Raw genomic sequence first — 20895 nt, 5'->3', positions numbered from 1 at the left:
CGCTGGGAGCTTTTCTCTAAGAATGTAGCAATAGGCCTACGAATGCTAATAGCAAACCGCTGTGTGGGCTGGTCCCATTTGGAATGACTAATGGCACGCTGCATGGTATACAAAAGGCCCCTAAATCATGAATCCATCCAGTGGTTCTTCGGAATCTGATAAATAAAGAGTTTTTTTAAGAAAAAACATGAATCCATCCTGCATCTGCCCCCAGTCAGCAGTGCAGCGCCATTCAAGCTGACAGCTGTTTTGACATGGTGTCAAACAGAACTTAATGGGCCCTGAAACATGTTATGCTTTTCAAATGTAAAAACAGAACAGAGAGAGAGTTTGTTTAGGCAAAATCATTCAGTTACTGTGCGAATTTGAAGTTTGGCAATATGGCAATTCTAGCAAATGACGTCTAGCTCTTGTTTCAGTACAGGATGCATGCTTTCTCTATAGGTCGCATTGGACAAAAGAATCGAGCAAAGTACACATTTTTAAAGTTAATACATGATATTTTAATGGAACTGCTACAAAATATTATTCATGTAAGGTATTACCCTTTGTACTGATACATTGAGATGACCAAAGATATTTCAGCCACATCGACCATGATGACAATGTACGCAGCGCCACTGTGAATGCCCGATCAGCAGAACACAAAGGGGCTAAAAGTGTGATTTACTGCCCCTGACAGACTCTTTCAGATGATTACAAAGGAAGAATGTGTCAGGAGGGCCTCCCACTGGGGTGCATGAAACACTTCTTAAGGCAGACACAAATATCCCTATCCAATCAGATCCCTTTAGGGCACTCCAACACACTGTAGGAGGCCTTTTTACAACACTCTGCTATGTCACACCGATTCCTTCTATCTTTAAGCACCATTTATCTTATTACCAACTGGGTCTCAACACTCATGTACAGTATAGTAGTTGGGGCTTTCACTCTCTGTTTTCCTCTCCATCTCCCCTACCTATTTACCCATCCTTCATATTCTCCCCTCCCCTCTAAAACTCCCACTTTTCACACCTCTCACAGGGAATAATTCACCTTGCACACACGAGCCACTCGAGACACGATGCTCTTGTCGTTGCCTTCCCAGGACACCTCGCGGAAGAAAAAGTATATCTTGTCATCATCGGGATTGTAGGTGTCTGCAATGGGATGAGCAGATATAAACCTGGCCTCTGCAGACACAGAGAGGAAAAAGAGAGGGGAGAGTGTTAAATTAAGTCAGGTAATGGCTTTGCCATGCACTGCAGCCTTAAGGTGGCATCAACACTGCACTTACCACATGACTATTTACAATCTTGCTCTACATCTACACAAAGGTCTGATTTATTACCATTTCTATTTCCCAAGTTAAGGCTTGGTTTGCACATACAGCTTTTAAATTGCTACACAGTTTGATACGTGGACTAATACAGCGATTCCTAGAATGTTAAGGTTAGTTTAAAGCAGTTTTGTTTACTTTTCTGTATGATTTTCAGCCTGTCTGGTATATATATTTCTTATTGCAGCTTTATATTTAAAAAAGTAAGATTATTCAAGTCTTATGTATTATAATGTGTCATGTCATCAATAAGAGGTAACTATTGATCTGGAAGGTGTAAATATCTACAACTATTAAATGTCTTTGATAAAAATGCTGTGCACTAAATAGTATAATATTTGCCTCTGAAATGTAGTAAAGATAGAAGTAAGTTTTACCTCCTATCAATAATATTAAGGGGTGTCTGGAAAGATTGTATGCAAAATACTACTTCATAAGTACAGTTGCTCATTGTGAGGAGGCAGCAGCATGTTGCGTTCAGTGTCCCGTTCCAGGGGGGGAACTAGTCCAAAAGCTTAAGCGTTGCAGTGGCATTACATCAACATTGGCTCAACCCCTAGAAGCCGAGCCAACCACCAGAGGGTGATTCCCCAACTTCAACAGCTTAATGTATGACTGCAAACACACTCGACAGAAGGTCATTGTTAGTCATGCGGCACTGGAAAGATGTTCCACAGGCTTACTACAACAGAACCTCTGCAAGAAATGATGTGCTCTTTCTCTTTGCCTGCCCTGGGCCAACACATCCTGTACAGTATACACACACCCAGAGAGAGGGAGACACGTAATTACTCCAAACATCTCTGAGTGAGTGTTTGGCTGTGAAATGTGGAGACCATGTGTAAGGATTGAGATGTTGGGTGACAACTGTTGATACACGACAGCCCATCAATGGCTGTAGAACACTTAAGAAGGGAGATGTATTCGGCGAGAGAGGACTCCCTCCTCCGTGATGACTGATGACTTTAGTATATATGTGTGTGTCTGTGTGTGTGTGTGTGTGTGTGTGTGTGTGTGTGTGTGTGTGTGTGTGTGTGTGTGTGTGTGTGTGTGTGTGTGTGTGTGTGTGTGTGTGTGTGTGTGTGTGTGTGAGTGTGTGTGGTGGCTATGCGGTTGTGGGACTAAGATCGTGAACTCTGTGGCACACTGTAAATTCCCCTGTAGGTGCGGTCCCTTTTCAGCTATGGCACTCATATAAAAGTTCCAGCGAAATGAATAAGTGGGCTGTTTTCTCCTGCCCTGGAATGCCAATAACCATACCGAGGGCACAGAGAGGCTCTTTGTATCGGTTGGAGAGGGCTGGAAGTTTGGAGAAAAAGCAATAACAAGTTTTTTTTGAGTGCACTCGGCGTGTTAATGTGGATCTGTACAAGCATGTATGTGTGTACCATTGATCCAGTAGTCTTCGGAGATGTCCGTGCGTATGTAGTGCTGGTCAGGTGGAGGGCCTAGGGAGCGTGTGAACGTTGTGTCTTTGCCCAGGAAGTCTGAAGATGTGCCCGCATACAGGTACTGATCTGGACCAATGACACAGATAGGTCAGTCAATCATGTCAGTAAAGTATTTACTTCATCAAATCAGCACAAACTCTACATTATTGTACAAGTTGTAAAAGTCATACGGCAAGAGTTTTCATTGGTTTTACAATCCTATTCAATATGTACACCATGAAAACATATGAGTAAACAGATAGGACAGTTCTTTAGCTCAAATATTTTCCTCAGTGAACTCGTATACAAAAACACAACCTGAGAAATATTTCATTAACCAAACATACAGTGCCTATAGAAAGTCATCAAACTCTTTTGAAAAAGTCACTTTTTTCGTCCTAAAGCCTGAAATGAAAACACATAAAATCCATAATTTTCAAGCTTTTTTTTTACTAACAATATTCATATGTAAGCTCTACGCTGGCCTGTATGGCAGGAAAATAAAGAAACCTCTTCTTATAAAGTGTCACACTGATTATCTGAAATACACATTGAAGATTCTGATGCCATGTGGGAAAATGTTACATGGTCAGATGCAGAGAACTTTTTGGACTGAACTTCAAGCCCTGTGTCCTGCTGAAACCAAACACGACAGCACACCATCCCAAAACACACCATCCCTACAGTGAAGCATGGTGATGAAAGCATTATGTTTTGGAAGTGTTTATCTTCTACTAGGAGTGGGCAATTAGTCAGGGTTGAAGAGAAAATGGAAGCTGTCAAGTACACCTATATTTCTGAGGAAAGCCTGCTAGACAGTTGAAGTTGTGTAGGTGGTTCAGCGTCCTTCCAACACGACAATAACCCAAAACAGATTGCCAAAAAAACAACCCAGTGGCTAAAGGACATTAAGGTGAATGTCCTAGAGTGGCCTAGTCAGAGCCCTGACCTAAATACCATAACAATGTGGATGGGCTTGACGGGTGCAGTCCATCTCCACTCACCACATAATTTGACTGAACTCTGAACAATTTTGCAAGGAAGATATTCCTCAATTAAGGTGCATACGTTTTTTAGACACTTATCCAAACAGGCTGATGGCTGAAATTAAAGCACAATGTTCCACAACAAAGTATTACATCTGGGGATTGATCACTTTTCCAACCCTGCTATTCTACTTTTTATTTGTTTTTATTAAGGTTCAGGAGATGAATAAAAAAAACATTTCTAATGAATGCTGTGTGAAAAATGTGTGAATATAGATGGAAATGTATGGATTGTATGTGTTTTCCTTTCAAGACAAAAAGGTGATTATTTCAAAATGGTATGATGGACTTTCTATGCACAGTATGAAGGAGAGATAATGCAGTTGTTGTTTACAATTCTCTGCCAAGTAACTTTTTTGCTCCCGGGGAAATGTCGCTATGCCTCTTCCCTGACCAAAATAATTTCCAGAAAATTGCTGGGGGAAAAAAATAAACATCAATACAAATGTACTGAAACGGGTGGTGGCTTAAGTAGGGACATGATTCATCCCTGAGTAAATGGTGCTGTGCAGCAATAAAATTCTTGTGCACGAGAGATAAGGCAGGCGGAGGACTACCATAGCGCTGCACGATGTCTCATCTCACCTGTGAGGATGGATGTGAATGGCTGCAAGGGGTCAAAAGGACATTTCAATCTGCCAGACTCCATCGTACTATGCAGCAGTTGGAAAGCTCCATCCTGAGAGATGTAAAGGAAGAATATATTAGACTTTCAAAAATGTTAACTCCTGAATTAATGCTGTCATTTTTTTTCACACACTTAAATCTACTTTACCTCTCTGTGGCCGGTGATTTCAATGAAAGCACAGTTGGGGTGGAAGGCTCCCGTCCCACAGGCATAGACATGTGTTCGATTGTAGTTGTGGAGGACCCTGACAAAGTTAGCACACTCCAACTAGGACAAGCAAGGGCAGAAAAATGATCTATTATAGAAAGTCAGATTTTACTGTGATACTGTATATTACAACACACAATGATGTACAATCAGAATTTCAAATATTAGAATCCATTTTAGTTCATTTTTTTTAACTTTTTTAACTTTCTTTAGAAGCACTTACATTTGCATTTTTGCCTGCCAGTCTGCACATTTCAACTCGGTCCCGGGAAGCAGGCCAGTGAATCTAATGACAGACAAACAAAAGGAGAAACATTTCACATCTCACAATGCGGTATCTAACTTCAGATTAATCAGTCCTTATACACTCATAGTTACTCATAGTTATGTTCCATTTAAATGAAACTACAGAAGTTTATAACATTAGCACTTTTGCATCAACAAAGAACTGGAAGAATGTAATTTACACTTTCCTTAAATCTCTGCCAGACTACTCCAATGCACTTTGTTCCTGTTCCAGCCAATAAAATAACAATATAATGTGTTTAAACTGTAGCAGCCAGACTTGTCACTTTATCTGAAAGGAGAGTGCATAATACTCCTGTTTTGGCAGCATGACTCAGGCTCCTTGCGTATTTTAGAATAGAATATTAAATGGTATGGATCACTTTAAAGGATACTGATACAACCAAAGTGCAGCCAAAGCTCCCCCAGAAGGTCCTTTTTAGACTCATTAAAAAACTAGAGGAGACCGGGCCTTCTCCATCAGGGCTCCTTAAGGGTGGAACACACTACCAGACAAGTTCCCTGAAGATATTTCTTTATTGTATTAAATGCTCTATTTTGCTTCTGCGATCTAAATCATAAATAGAGTTCTGTTTATTTGAAAGTGTTATTAAAATTTAATTATAAATGAGCACGGGCAAAGTTTAGGTCATCGCCTCTCTGAGTGACACAAACAACTGATCTCAATAATACAACGATTAACACGTCAATGTGCTGGTACCGAGAGAGCAATGGACGTATATCACCCAGTGTTCCCTCAATGTAGCCCACCATGTTCACACATGTGTTATAACAGGCTTATGTGCTTAGTGTGTTACCCCCCCCCCTAAATCCTACCAAGGAGAGCCATCGCCAAACTTATTCATGGGTCGACAGAGCCTGAATATGCATGCAAACACACCGCCACATACATCAAAACATATTGGTGCATGCCACTGAGGAATTCATAGAGAAAAGCAGAGTCACGATGTGTTGTGTTGACTGAGTACAGTGGCGTGTGTGAGGACTGGTTTGGGAAGGCAGAATATGAAAAATCAGTGGCCCTAGTTTCTACGACAGTATATGGGGATATTTAATTAAAGGCTGTGGTAAAAGGTTTACAGCACAGCAGCTATCTCCTTAATAAATCAAGGAATAGGAACAACTGGAATGCTTGCCAGCAGGATATCGGATTTTGTTTTAGTGCCCAAGGGTGCCTTTCAAGGTATACCTCTTCATTAACTGATAAACACCAAGTCTGTGTCTCTAGATTATATTCACTGTCAAAGTCTGGTCTCCGGAGGCAGAGAGAATTAGAGTGTCGGTGCATATCTCCCTGGCATCGGTATCAATGACCGGAGAGGCAACAGTAAGGCAACACTTTGAGAGCAAGTCTAAGAGTTAAAACAACCAGATAAAAATCAAATAAACACACAAGTTGTATCAACCTCAGCTGCATACACAACACACACACACACACACACACACACACACACACACACACACACACACACACACACGCGCGCGCACACGTACAAACTTTGACATCTGGCATTTGTCCAAATACATGTATGTGTTTGTATATGTTCCAGTTTGAGTGTTCATATTCTTGTGTATATATGTGTGTGTGTGTGTGTGTGTGTGTGTGTGTGTGTGTGTGTGTGTGTGTGTGTGTGTGTGTGTGTGTGTGTGTGTGTGTGTGTGTGTGTGTGTGTGCATGCCCTCCAACATGATGACCCTGACCTCACCAGACAGACAGTTTCAGACTGCTGTTGACTGAAAGGTGAGCTCTTCTCTAAAACAATACATGGCTGAGTGCATTTGAGCTGAGCAACACGGTAATGGAAAAATAACAACTTACATCACCCCACTTAATGGCAAGGCAGGTATAAGTGCCATGAGGTAAAATGACACTGTCTATAATAATGAGCTATTCACAGCAAATAACATAAGGTTATTATGATGTCTCGAGTGACTCCAAGCATGAGTTTGCATGTCTGGGGATTGGGCCAGTTTCTGTGTATGGAGGAGATACTCTGTGTCCTGTTCAAACTTGAATTTCTTCTAGCTCTCTAGCCTCCTGTCAGAAGGTGTGGGGACCCTTGAAATGCTGTAAACACCTTGAAGTCAACCTAAACAACCTCTGAAGTCTCTCAAGTAAATGGATTGAAGAGCGACGACACAAAATGTATGTTATGGTATGATTATGAATGGCACTTCCCAGCATAGTATACCTTCCTGGGGGCTCTGGCCAGATTGTCAGGGTCAAGGAGGTAGATGTGATCCCTGGCGCCCAAGAGTAGACGACCTCTCTCCTCATCTAACAGCATGGAATGGGAGTGGAGACCGTCGGAGGGGCCCAGAAACAGAGACACGCTGCCGGCTTGCAGCAGTTCTGGCTCGGAGAGAGAGAGAGAGTGACAAAGAGACAAACAAAGAAATGAATGCATCTTTTCAGTGCAGTGTTTGTAAACAGTTTACATCGGCACCATCAATCTAACATTGAATTAAAAATAACATATTTCGTCATTATTATTACGCTGTCGAGTTTCATTCATTCCCAGCGGCTCACTCCCACCAAAAAATCGCAAAGACAACCACTGGGTTTCCTCTTCTAGAAAGAAGAAAAATACGAGTTTCGACTTGACTTGAAACTGCCTAATCCTCTGTGGTTCAACGCCTCAGCGACACATGCTGATAGAGAAGAGATACAGTAGCAAGACTTTGACAGCCCACTTCTTTGGATGTGTTATCACATATCTGTATCAGGGTATTTTTATAACTTCTTCATTAACCATGAAGATTTCTCTCAGTTTAAAAGCAGTTGTTTAAATGGGACATGCGGGTGTATTTATACTACAACTACGTGTCTCTCTACCAGTACTTCCCTGACTTTAGACCTCATTTGCAGATGGCATCTTCATAAGCATGAGCTGTGGCTGTAGCCTGTAATGCGCAACATGATATTAGATAAGAGCAGCACCATCTGTTGCTCATCCAATATATGATGGTAGTGTTTGCTGTTGGCTTCTTCGTAGTTTACAGTAACACTTTGAATATACTACATATGAAGAGTCAAATATACTCTATGCAGGCTTTTTCCATTAGTATTGGTTGGTGTTTGGACTACCGGCTTCCGAGGTCCATTTGGGATCTGAATACTGACTACATTCTCATCCCAGTACACTTTTCTTCATCTCCTTGATCTGAGGAAATCTCCTCTATCACCAAGATCTTTTCAGTGCTCCAGTATAGCAACATGCCTTGGATAAACACTGGCTCAATGTGGGGGAGTCCTGTGGGAGTCACTCTGAAAGGATTGACATTGTGATTACCCTCTTGGTGTGAAGGATTGGAGAGGTTAGCAACCTTCAATATTTGAACTTCTAAGACCCCTCCACACCATGCAATTCTGCTTAATACCTCCTCCTATACACAAGCTCACACACACACACACACACACAGCACCCCCCACATGCTTGTAGCTCTCACCTCCACACACACACATCATGCTCCAAGCAGACTAAACCTTACAAAGAGATTAGACCTGCTAGCCCTAGGCTAACGTTAATCTGTTCTGTAAACACATACCACTATGAGCCCGTTGAAACAGCCTGCTTAGCTGTTGCCGCTAAGCATATAGCTCTATACTTTTATCCTAAAAATAATGCTAGAAACCCCCTACAGACTCTTGATGAGCTCCTTTGTTGGAGCTCTGCGGGACTCTCATCCACACATTTATTTGTGGAAGACATCACCATGCTGGCTTGCTGCCGTTTTGCAGGTTTAAGCACTGCTGATAAACTAGATTTGCTAGATTTGGTAACGCATTATTTATTTGTTGTCTGAAGAGTGAAGTTGAAATAAGAGCATGAAGTAAAGACACATTGCTGTAATGATTTTGTATTTGAATAAGCCATGTGTCAGCCAGTATCAAGTCAAACAGTAATGTTGATAATAATAAATGAATACACATGGACCCAGAAAAGCCAGCTGTGATTAACAGAAATGTGTTCTGTTTTGCTGTTACTGAAGAAAATGTGTTCGCCAAATGGAGGTTATTGAGGCACTAAGTATTGAGGATAGAATGCATGAATATAGCATATTCAAAAGGATCACATGGTTCAAATTGTTCTAATTAGTCGGAATTAGAAAAACAAGGAACATGTGTGACTCTGGAGGAGTCCATATGTTTGGGGTGAAGGGCAGTTGTTGTGGAGGTGTTAAATCAATCAGGGATGATGGCACTTTGATCCTTTCACCCTTTCCACATTGCAGCCACGCTTTCATAGGAGGGTGACGTGATGTTTGAAGAGTGATCCCTGCCGAGTGGATGTTTCTTTTTTAGAGTGTACGCTGATGAGACGATGACAAGATGTGTGCATGATGTATGCACTGGGTTGGAGGTGATTTTTTTTCTTTTGATAGATTCTTCTTTGCCTCAGTCATTCTGAGTGAGAGAGCCAAACATGGACATTGTTCTCCGGTTGTTATTCTGAGTTCCAAATGAAACCACCGCATTGTCAGATGGCTGTTAACTTGAATGAACAGTGAAGTTTAGTCAGCCGTGCTTAAAGTCAAAGCCAAGAGATTTACCCTGATAAAGTATCAAAACGTTGTCTCCAATATATGGCCCCATTAAAATGAAATCATATATGAAATAATTTACAGATTGTTTGGAGCAAAATGAGACAGAGAGCTGAATAGAGCTAAATACTAGCCTCACTGCTGAGTAAACACTGTCCCATAGCAATCATTATTCCTGCAGATATCTATTTTCAGCCGTATACTGGGTTATTAGGAAGCCTTTGACCAGAGGAGAGCTTTTGGAGGTTGAAGTCAGAGTGAGTTTACTTTTAGGTCTCAGTGGGGATTCAATTTTATGGAGCAAAACTGAAGTCCATTTGTGTGGTTTCTTGTAGCTGATACATAGCATGAGGGATGGAGACTTTGAAGTGAAGTTTGCTCTGGGGTTTAGAATGGGCTTAAAGGGGAGCCATAATTTAGTTTTTCCCTCTGTGGCACAAAACAAACAGACGCAAAACTAAACACATGAACACAGCGCACATTGCTGGGACCAGCTAACATACACACAACAGATTGAACGACAGTCTCCTATGAACCAATGCTATCAACATGAAATGTATGTTATGAATGGGCATTAGACATACAGTATGAACCTGGACTGCAATAACACTATATTTTATTGAGACTGACTGCAGATTTATGTATGCAGGTCTGTCTCACACAGTGACCAGGAAACATTCTTGCGCCCATTAAATGTGGAAAAACAGTGAATTATGAAGTGGGCTAATGGTTCGGTCCTTAAATCCCTCACTCTACTTTACAGTGATGTTTCAAAGACCATTTGCTTTAACAGTACAACTAAACCTCTTTGCAACTATTTTCTCTTTTTATTTTTCCTCTCGGCTGTGTGCACAAAGCCACAAGACAAATAGAGACAAGTGGTGATAAAATGAGATGAAGCAAGACCTTTGAAGATGTGCTCTGAATGAAATGCTAACAGGAAAAGAAACGGGTGAAAATAACAAAACAATTCAAGGTAATCATATGGTGGGTTTAGACATTCATATGTCTCATGTAGCCTTAACTATAACTCCAGCTTCAGCAAGTGCACTAATGATGAAGGTTATTGGCATGGGATGAAATATCTAAATGACTTTGAAATTACCCAAACTGTGTTTTGCCTTCAGACTGTCCTGGACACACACTCCAATAATATGAAAGTATTAAAGTAAATGTAAGTATCCAACAACAATACATTTAACACCAAAGTCAACAATATTACATTTCTTACCTCTGTGGCTCAGTTTGACCCTGGGGACACTTTGTTTGATGCTCGCGCCAAAAGGGAGGGTGGCCAACAACATCAATCCCACTAATGGGACCCCTGGATGGGATAGTACCTTAATCCTCTTCCCATTGCCACCGTGATTGCTGCCAGACCTGGAGTGCAGAGCCCAAACTCCATTCAGACTCTGATTAGAGTCCTCTTTCTCCATGGTGTGTGAAGTTGTCTTGTTCCGTTTTCACTCTGACCTTTTCTGCAGAGAGAGAGTAGAGTCCTGCTAGGGAGGAGCAATCATAAGTGTGTGTGTGTGTGTGTGTGTGTGTGTGTGTGTGTGTGTGTGTGTGTGTGTGCGTGTGCGTGTGCGTGTGCGTGTGCGTGTGCGTGTGTGTGTGCGTGTGTATGTGCGTGAGTGCATGTGCATGTGCAGTCTCATCCAACTTCACTCAGGATATGTACACAACTTTCTGTTGTGACTATTCAGCTGTTTCACCATGGTGCCCTACAGGCATGTCCCCTCTCTTTACTGGCCCTACATCAGCTGTTGCTTGTCGCTGACTTTCCTTTTGTGTCGCCTCTAAATCCGTTTGCCCAAAACAAAGGTCAGGCTAACAAAACAGTCGCATTCTGCTATCTTTCACCCAGCCATGCCTCTTTCAGTTTCTGACTCCCCTCCATCTTCTTTTGACTGGGATAACTCATTTAATTCTTTAGCTAAATGATACTCGCCAACAGTTTTAGCATTAGCTGATGACCCTGTCAGCTCCTTCTTTATGTTCTGAAAACAAATGGGCCATGTGCTGTCTAGGGCTTCACAGTGCATTAAAGAGGCCCGTTGCACAGACATTAGTTCACACTCTTGAAAAGTGAGACGTATGAGGAAACAGTCATGGGAACACTCACTGGCTTTCCTGTGACTAATAAGTATAGGAGAACATGAGTGGTGTGTACAAACTGAACATGCATGGTGATATCATTGTGGAAGAAACTGTAAATGTTTTGGTCATATTCAGTACAGTAGGGAACACTTTTTATTCCACTGATGTTATGGCTTTGAAGTTAGTGGCAAGCATTACTCTTTTCATTGATGCTGATTTCCATTAGCCTTGCACCTACATGTGGTGTGCATATAACTTGCTGCTTTTAACACACAAATGCCACTGTCACAAGATGCAGGATGTTTTGAATGGCATGCAACTGACTATGAGTATGCAGAGAGGATTTTATTTTCTTTGGTGTCACTGAATAATTCTGTGGCTAATTATATTCACCATTTTCCAATGTCTCTTTATATTTCTGTATTGTCCTTGAAGAAACAGTGTCCAATGGTTTAAAAGCTATCCTTGAATCTGAATTTCAGTGACTTTCTTAATTAATTGTTCCTAAAAATACTCTGGATCAGGTGCTGTTCAGCAAAATGACATACAAATTGTGTTGGGCAACCTCAAGAAAAGTTGTCCGTACCCTCAATTAGAATTGTTGTGAATAGTTCATCCCCCTACACTGGTAACTAACAGTGTTTTTAAACTAAAATAACTCTGCACATTCCACAGCCTTCTAGCTATTGATTAACCAGACAATCAATGAAGAAATTAATGAATGCATCAAAAGAATGCCTCCCCACGAACACCGTATTACTCCCTCAATACTTTCCTTCCACCCCTTTCTCAGATAACAAACATCGACCTATCTTGTGACAACATAAACAATGTCAACCTAGATTAATAGATCCAATGTTTCACACACACTCACATGTCTCAAGTATACTGAAACCAAGCTGTTGATTGATTCCACTTGGAGCAATTGGGCACACAGACAAGAGTAGACATAATCGTGCAGTATAGGAAATTACATAAGGTGTCAACATGAGCGCATACTTTTTTTCAAGCCAATACATACCGACTTGCATTAGCATGATATAATATGAAATGGCACATTGGCAGATAGGTACAAGCTGCAAAACTTCAAAGTAATCCATTTATTTCCCCTGTGCAGTTTTCTTCATTTGGTGTTTGAAATCCGAGCTCACGACTGTGTATCAGGGCAGAGTGGCACCCATCCAGGCACCCCGTAGCTCGAAAACTGGGGAGGATTAGACCCTGATAAACGGACTGCTGTTTATTTAAGATGACAAATTGAGGCCCCGTTCACACCTCCAGGGTTAGAAATACAGATATAGAGCTGTGTGTGATGGATGGGCAATCAGTGAATAGAATGAGAGAGCCAACAGGTTTAAGTATTTGCCTGCTTTGTGAGTGACAGTGGTGGTGGGGCTCATCCTCCCTACAGTATCTTCAGGGGAGCAGTGACACGATTTCACCCATGTGAGAAGCGTTCGAGTAATGTATCTCTCTTTACTGCTTGAGTGCCCGCATCTATCAGCGCTACAGGCCTGTGTCTAGAAGAATACCCTCCAAACAAAGGAGAGAGCTCCAGTGTAAGAAGAAGAGCGTTAAAAACCCCTCCATGTGTTAAGAAACATCTGATAACAGGAGATGGTAACACAATATAGCAGGAAATATATACTATGTGTAGCCCGTGAGTCAATACTTCGGGAAGAGTGAATAATAGAGGTGAAAAGAGAGATAGGGGAAACAGTGAGAGAGAGAGAGAGTGAGGGAGGTGAAAAAGAGAAGCATCAGACAGCTTGTGCCATGTGTGTAAAGCTAACACCCCTGTTTCCTGCCTGGCGGCTAGAGTCCCTGTTGTCTTTGGCAGCATGGCCGGCACACGGTGCAGGGGGTGATGGGAAACAATACTGATGGCGACGGTGACAGATTTAAAGCTAGCAGCCAATGTGGTGCTGCTTGCTTCTGATCTCAGTCCAAACATATGGCATAAATCAACATATAACTTATAGATGTCACCTCCTCAAGTGCAGTGGCTTTTCCCGCTTGGACTCAACATCAAACCAATGCAGTGTTAGGCCTGTATGTGCCATTGAATAACCATTCACCACAATTCACTTATAAGCACAGAAATCCAGATGCCATGCATAAGCCATGTGACATAGCTGAGCTTTTAAAAGACACCATATCCCCTTTAGAAGTTATCGGCAGACACAAGGGAAGGAGCTGATGGTGAAAAAGTGCTCTGGCCATGGGCATTTTCACACAGAGACCACCCTAATGAGGCATTTAGCAACACCCAGGTGCTCTGCAGAGTAAACCATTATCAAGCCCCTCCATCTCCTCAGGACCGAGTGCATTAGCACAGCCATTTGTCTCTATTCCCTGACCACAGGCATTGACCTGGCAGAACAACATAGGTAATTGTTTCTAACTCTCAAGACATAAGTTGTTTTTCTTGGCAACAGTCAATCATCTTTTTTTAGCTTTGCATTTAAGCAAGCATGCAACTCCCCCGTGAGTCCGTGTGAGTTCATGTCTCGAAGAGGGAAAATAGGACGGCCATCAAGCCACACTGTTTAACTAGAAAGCATCCACAAGGAGCTTTACATTTTACAGGTATGCGATTAGCTATAACTCCTATTATAGATGGCAGTAAAGAGGGAAACGCAACACTGTTCAAACAGAGACAACCACCACTCTTTCTCTTTATACACTGGCACAGTAATATAGAGTATAGTCTAAGGAGAAAGTGTAATTTATTTAACTTAACATAACAAGCCTGTAGACTTCTGGAAACACAGTTAAAAAAAAGCATTGTCAGCTTTGTGTCCACAGACTATTGATTAAAAGATATTGATCTGAAGGGAACAACTAACTCTAACGCATGGCCAAACTATTTTGCTTCAGCAATGGTCACACTGCAGACGTATTCCAGAGATCTCTCTTTGTTCAATCGTATGCAGAGAATTCACTGTTAACGTAAAAGTAAATATAAAACATGTGATCTGTGTGCCAATGTTTAGATTATTCTGGACAAAGATCAAACACCTCAACATACATGCTCTTATACTAAAGCTTTAAGAAATATTATATAGTATAATATTACTGTATATAATTGCTGTAGTTTGTTTACTCAGCTCACAAAGTAGACATTTAGGCAGAGATGATTCATTTTCGATTTGAACTGCAAACATTACCGCACCTTATCTGGGTGAAACAGCGTATCTATCAGCACAGCATGCATCTCTTGGGAAATTACAAATCACTCCAAAACATGAATGAAAAATAAATCGCCAAATACATCCAATTATGCACAACATTTAATCATCCAAACATGCAGACAGAGATGGGCTTTGAAGATTTGCTGCTGCAAAGTTGGCCCCTACATAATGAATGAATGCATACAAAAACATGATAGGTAAGGATACCTAATACCACTCCATGGAGGAGAACAAGGATCATTTGATCCCTTGCCATTAGGAAAGTCTGTATTTCCTTCAGCCGTTTACCTTCTAATAAATCCTACAAATCAGAAATCCACAGGCTGCCTGATTACGGAATGCCCCTCAGACACAGCTAACAGTGGAGCCCTGACATTCAACAACTCCACCGCCCTATACTGAGTTATGTGAGGATTTCTCAAAGTAAATCATTTGGGGCTTGTTTTGCATCACATTCACAAAAACCACATATAAAATAACAGACATCCCGAGACAACCACACTTGTTGATAGAAAACCTCTATAGATGAAATGAATGAATGGTAATGCTGAGACGAAGGGACATTCCAGTGGAATTCCTTCCGTTTTGGAAGTGAAGAGGATGTCTGTGGGGAAAAAGTAGACGGATAAAATACCAACCCTGAGGTCCTGTCTGTCCACATTTTGTCCCTCCCAAAGCTGTTATCTGAAAACACTATAGAGAATACTCAGGGCAATTACTGGTATGGTAACCAAATACACGAAAGACAGATTATAATAGGGCTGGGGCGATAATGCCAAAATATTTTTCAGTCAACATTATCACATTAAATGGTCAGACATTATCTAATTCAAGTTTAAAGGCAGATTTTTGCTCCTTAGTGAAAGTTAATTGTGTTTTAAACTAATGCTGATATATGTTGCTGCTGGGTAGTCCCACTTTGTGGCCTGGAGCTTGTTGAGGGACCACTGGGACTGGTTTTGGACTGCAATTTATTACTTTGCCTGTTCAAATGGGGTGACATTGTTTCCAATGAATGGACATCCAAAGTCAAACCGCACCGGGGTAGTTGAATTATATAAAACTTTTATCGAGCGTTTATACATTTCTATCGAGGAACATTATTTATTTATTTATTATTATTCTTCCGGACAATTATATCGAGATAGTTGTTGTTATCATTGTATCTCCCATCCGTAGATAACTGTGTTTCTGATTCTTTTGTCGGAAACTCCTTTTATGTTTATTGTTGTCATTTAATCCCCGACTCTTAGCGCTGCCACTCAACAATGTGCAACGGAGACGGTGCCATACCAGGTCGGCTGTCACACCATGGTTAAAACGGAAAGGTGGGAAAATGGGGACGAGAAGCGATACTGGATCTGTGGCTTAACTCTTTTCAATAGAGAAGATGGAAACGAAAAAACAAAAAGTGGAAACAAAGGGATAACAAAACAAGTAACTCTACACATGCTGTACACGGCATGACCGGGGCGTGGAACCCTGAATGTGTATGAGTGTTTGCGTGTATGAACATATGTGAGTGTAAGCTAATACCATCCTGAGGTAGGCAGATGGGAGCAATGAGGCATGAAAGCAGTGACGGACAGCTGTAAGTGTTCTCTCTTGTCTCCGGATGGCCTGAGGACACGGGGGTACACCCATGTATGCTATGCAACAACTCCTCTCAAGAGCATTAAAGTCTGCTACGAATGTGGAAAGCTAATCTTTAGTTATTTCTCCTAACCAGGCTTGTGTGATGCAGTAACCTCCACTCCAGTTCCAGAACAGTTCAGTACAGACACAGGGCTGCAGGGTAGGCAGCCCAGCCGGGCCGTCTGTCTGCAAGTCATTGGCACCTAGCCGTTGTAGACTCTCTAAACATACTAACATCACCACTGCAATAAAGGTGCCTCAGCCGCTGATTCTGGAAACATGGCCATATAAGGCTATTAGACTAGTGTGCAGTATGGCTATATAAGTATGTTTTAATAATACTTTCCACACAAAACCTGTGGAGTTTTGAGCAAAGCACTTTTTTTTGTTTTTTGTTTTCATCAGCTTCCAGGAAAAAGCTTCGGCATGAACTGCATGACTTTTTTTAAGAGCACCCGAACGGTGCTGTAAAGCCATTCAAAACACAGCTGAATATTGAAGCTGTGATTTTTTTATAGTAATTTTGAATCAGTCCACAAATGACATTTATGGTACACTGAACAAAGGAGCCCGCATACCCTGCCAAAACCCTTCAAACCATTCTAACTTTATAACTTACAATCAGATCCACTTCCCCAATCATACCAGAGCACTCACAGAAATAAGACTGGAATTCAGTTTCATCTTCAAAGCGTGCTGACACTTTTCAGCAGTGCCTTCAAAGTCCGCAAAGCTCACAAGTGCACCTCTCCAGACGGTGATTTCATCAGCATTTCTCAGTCTGCCCCATATGCAGTAAACCTGTGACTGTCTGCGTATATAGATGTAATAAGTATGCCTGGCAGACACCACCATAGTGAGTTAACGATTGGACAGCTTTTTTAGAATAGAAAATCAGACAAGGATTTCCTGAGTTGTCTTTCTGTGGCCCAAGGCAGAAATAATTTGTTTTCCTCAGTCATGCTGATCAACAGTCCAGAAAAACTGCCAGAGAAATCTATACCCACCCAACTCTTATCTCTCATTGTGCCTCCGTTTTACAATGTATTCGCATTTCTTTCACAAACCCCCCTTCTCAATCCCAAACCTCTTTTTAAAGAGTAAGATAAACCTTCAGAAGTGTGGTAAGTGAAGAGTGGGTCCATGTTAGATGTACAGGCAGGGAAAGATAACTACACTGCTAAGTCCACTTGACTGTTTATTTTCATTTTATGCAGCACAGCAAAACACAGAAATGCATACATCGTAGTGAGCTCAATAGCCTATATTCATTGCAAGATGTTAAATGTACTATAGACAAAGTGAATATTTTGCAACAGGGAAAGGGGTTATGGTGTTTAAGTGCACCTAGTCACAACATTAAATTTGAGAGTATTCCGAGCCAACAAACTCACCCCCACCACATAAACTGTCCAAACACTCACTTACATTCTGCCACTCAATCAACATCTAACATTATTTTGCATATTTGCACCTCACAAGCTCAGTGTGATGTAATGGCAATGTGACACACTGATTTAAGATTGCAAATCCAGCATCAAATGTTTTCAGTTGATGCAGCTGCAATCAAAGATGTTTGATTGCAATAATATTACTACATTAATGTGTTTTCATTTGTTAAAACTCTATCATCATATTTGCACAGTTGAGAATCACAACAAAGATTGGTGTTTTGTGATCCTTCCAAAAATGCTTTGAAAACCCCATGAATAGTTAGTTATTCACCATGCTGTAAACACAGCTTTTCAAAAAAAAAAAATGTTTTTAAATGCGTTCAGCTAAAATCTTGGTTGTAGAAAGGAAGATGTGTAAATCTAAGTTGGAAATCTATTAGGCATAAAGACACACTTCCAAATATAGAAACTGTAGCCTACTGGTTCAATGTTTTATTTTATTTTAAAAACATTAAGTTCAATAAAACGAAAACCTGCACTGACAAGTCTACCATCCAATAAACTATCGACCGGATTAAATAACTTTTATCAACTAGACAAGTGACCTCAGTTAGTTACCATAATGTAACCTATAGAAACGCCAGTAAGTAAAGAGCATAAACAAGCAAAAGTAGCCTACATTTATTTTCAAACTCCACCTCAGTACTTGAAAAAAATTGTGTAAGTTCTGAATAGACTATATGATTAAACTCATCTCTATTGTGGTTCTTGCGTGTGTCATCTCACCTGCGCATTCAATTCGGTCTCCTCTCACATGCAACACATGGCCGCACGGCGCATCAGCGTCACTCTCCTTAATTATCTGACGGACGAGATAAGAGTAACCAAAAGTATGACACTTGCGCGATCTCGTCCCGACCAAAAGAGAAGTGGATGGGGGAAAAACAGAATACTTCCTCAAAATGTTTCCACTCCCCTTAATTGTAGTTACGCGCGCGCTGGAGCTCTTGAACTCTGGGTGCACTCGGAGTGTGTGTGTCTGTGTCTATGTGTGTGTTGGATGGCTGGTTACTCAGTGGCAGCTCGCTCTGGGAAAGACGGACAGCAAACTGCCAATTAGCTACGCTGTTGTTGCTGGCGGGGAGGGGCCCTCCGCATCTGTAGCTACCCCCGCCACCCAGAGTTGGGACCTTCATGTGGTCACTACACTTCTTAACTAAAATTATATCCACGATTGCACTTTTCAATTTGTATTTATTTATTTAAAGTGAGGGATGTATATGATAGTGTGCACAAGACATGTACAGGAGCAAATCAAATTAAACTGATTTGCTAAAGGAAATGCAAATAGAATATATAGAAAAACATTAATACAATTTTCACATAATCAATCGTGTATGCATTTGTAATTGTTTACAAAGGGATTCTGTTCTGTAGCCTGTTTCAGATGGCAAGTGATTAAGCAATCCATTGGAGGGCTGTACTTCATTAAAAAAAAAATGTATGCTGGGGGAGGATGGTTTAAAAGGGATCCATAAAACATAAGTAAATGATGGGTCAATGATTAATAAAGTCATTGATTACAGCTTCTGACACTAAGAAACTGATACTGAAATATGAGAGATATGAGAAGCTGATTAATTTGAGAGCAATATAGAAAAAGTATAAGAATATTAACATACAAGCCTCAGGCACTGGTGAGAGGAAAGAAGCAACAGCTGTATTTGGGTTCAGGCAGCAGATCCTGCTGGGTGGAATGCCTTGGCCGCATGTCCGTCAGACAGAAGCGTGCACTCCCAATCCCCTGTTGATTTTGAAGTAAACATGGATTTCTTTGGCACTCTCGTACATTTGCACACAGACATGAGTCAGTCCAAATCCACACGTTTGTGTCTTTGAAAACAAGTTTTGGAAGAGTGAGAGCCAAAAACACACAGGGGTCAAATTCATGTGAGATGAGAGCTATAATGTTGGATCCAGAAAAGAGAGAGCCTGTCCCACTCATAAAGTGAGGTGGGATAATGCTTGTTATTACAGTTTGGTGGTAATTAACCTAATGGTGCTCAAGCTTTGGGTGTGCATCTTCAGCAGCTGTGACTGGGTCCAAGTTACCTAAACAGATAAAGTTACAGGTTAACAGGTTAAATTGCGTCCTCCCTGACTGTTGGGAGGTTCACCATCAGGGTGTACACTTCCTCAGGTCATGATGATGAGCAGCATTGACGACATATATTGTTAAAGGTTGCATATTGTCATGTGTCCATCCCATTCCAGCCCATTCTCCTGGGACCTGTGCTTAACATTGTGTGTGTGCATGTGTGTGTTTCAACACAAGCAAAGGCAAACATATAACCCTTTTCATTCTGATACAGGGTGAGAGGCATTTGGTCTTAGCCTGGCTGTATTACTGGCTGTATTACTTTTCCAAGCTCCGCACATATATTTAACAATATACAGAAAATACAGAAAGTATTATTTGCTGTTTCTCAAGCGCTTTTTTATGTTGGGGGTGTCTTATGATTATAAAGCATAGGAGAGGTGACAGGAAATAAGAATGAAAGAAGGGATTTGCAAATTAGGGGGGGGGGGAATCCTACTCCAAAATAGAGAGTGGTGATAAACAGTAGGAAATTGAGTACCTTTTGTTAGAAATTAATTGAGAAACTGTTTTGGGTTTCAAGAGGATGTTGGCAATGTTCCCATAACAGCTGCCAAGTTATTTAAAATCAAATGCAAAGACCAAGGACAGCCCAGCAAGTGGTCCATTTGTCCAATTGGGGGAAGGGACAGTAAATCGATGTCTGATTTAAGGACATAACTGTCCATCATCTATTGTTCTGCCTCCTTGTCTCAAGCAAATGTCTACTGAACCTTGCCACTCAAAGAGAGAGAGTCATATAGCAAACTGAAAACTGTGGTGTCACTATGAAAGCGTCTTGGTTTTATGTTGGTGTTTTTTAATTTGATTGCGTTTTAAATATAATTTTTGCAGGCTACACATGAAGTATTTGTATATGTGTTGTGTGCACTACGCACACACTGAAAAACATATGATTTCTCCCCATTTGAGGACTACACAATAGCAGCCT

At 41.1% G+C, this 20895-nt stretch overlaps 1 protein-coding gene across 1 annotated transcript in view; it reads right to left on the bottom strand.

The window, feature by feature from the left end:
- Positions 1-18720, bottom strand: part of sema3d (sema domain, immunoglobulin domain (Ig), short basic domain, secreted, (semaphorin) 3D) — a 30685-nt gene extending 11965 nt beyond the window's left edge. Inside the window, exons 1-8 of the mRNA XM_080028214.1 lie at positions 18593-18720; positions 10715-10961; positions 7131-7291; positions 4856-4918; positions 4573-4692; positions 4383-4476; positions 2710-2838; positions 1039-1175 (exon numbers count right to left, since the gene is read on the bottom strand). Coding sequence (XP_079884340.1) covers positions 1039-1175; positions 2710-2838; positions 4383-4476; positions 4573-4692; positions 4856-4918; positions 7131-7291; positions 10715-10919 — 909 coding nt within the window. The 5' untranslated portion in view covers positions 10920-10961; positions 18593-18720. The remainder of the gene's footprint in view (positions 1-1038; positions 1176-2709; positions 2839-4382; positions 4477-4572; positions 4693-4855; positions 4919-7130; positions 7292-10714; positions 10962-18592) is intronic.
- Positions 18721-20895: the final 2175 nt, after the last annotated feature.

This window comes from Ammodytes marinus (genome assembly GCF_949987685.1).
Source record: "Ammodytes marinus genome assembly, chromosome: 5".
NCBI classification, from domain to species: domain Eukaryota; kingdom Metazoa; phylum Chordata; class Actinopteri; order Uranoscopiformes; family Ammodytidae; genus Ammodytes; species Ammodytes marinus.
Note: the sequence above shows the minus strand (reverse complement) of the source record. Positions and strands in the feature narration are given on the sequence as shown.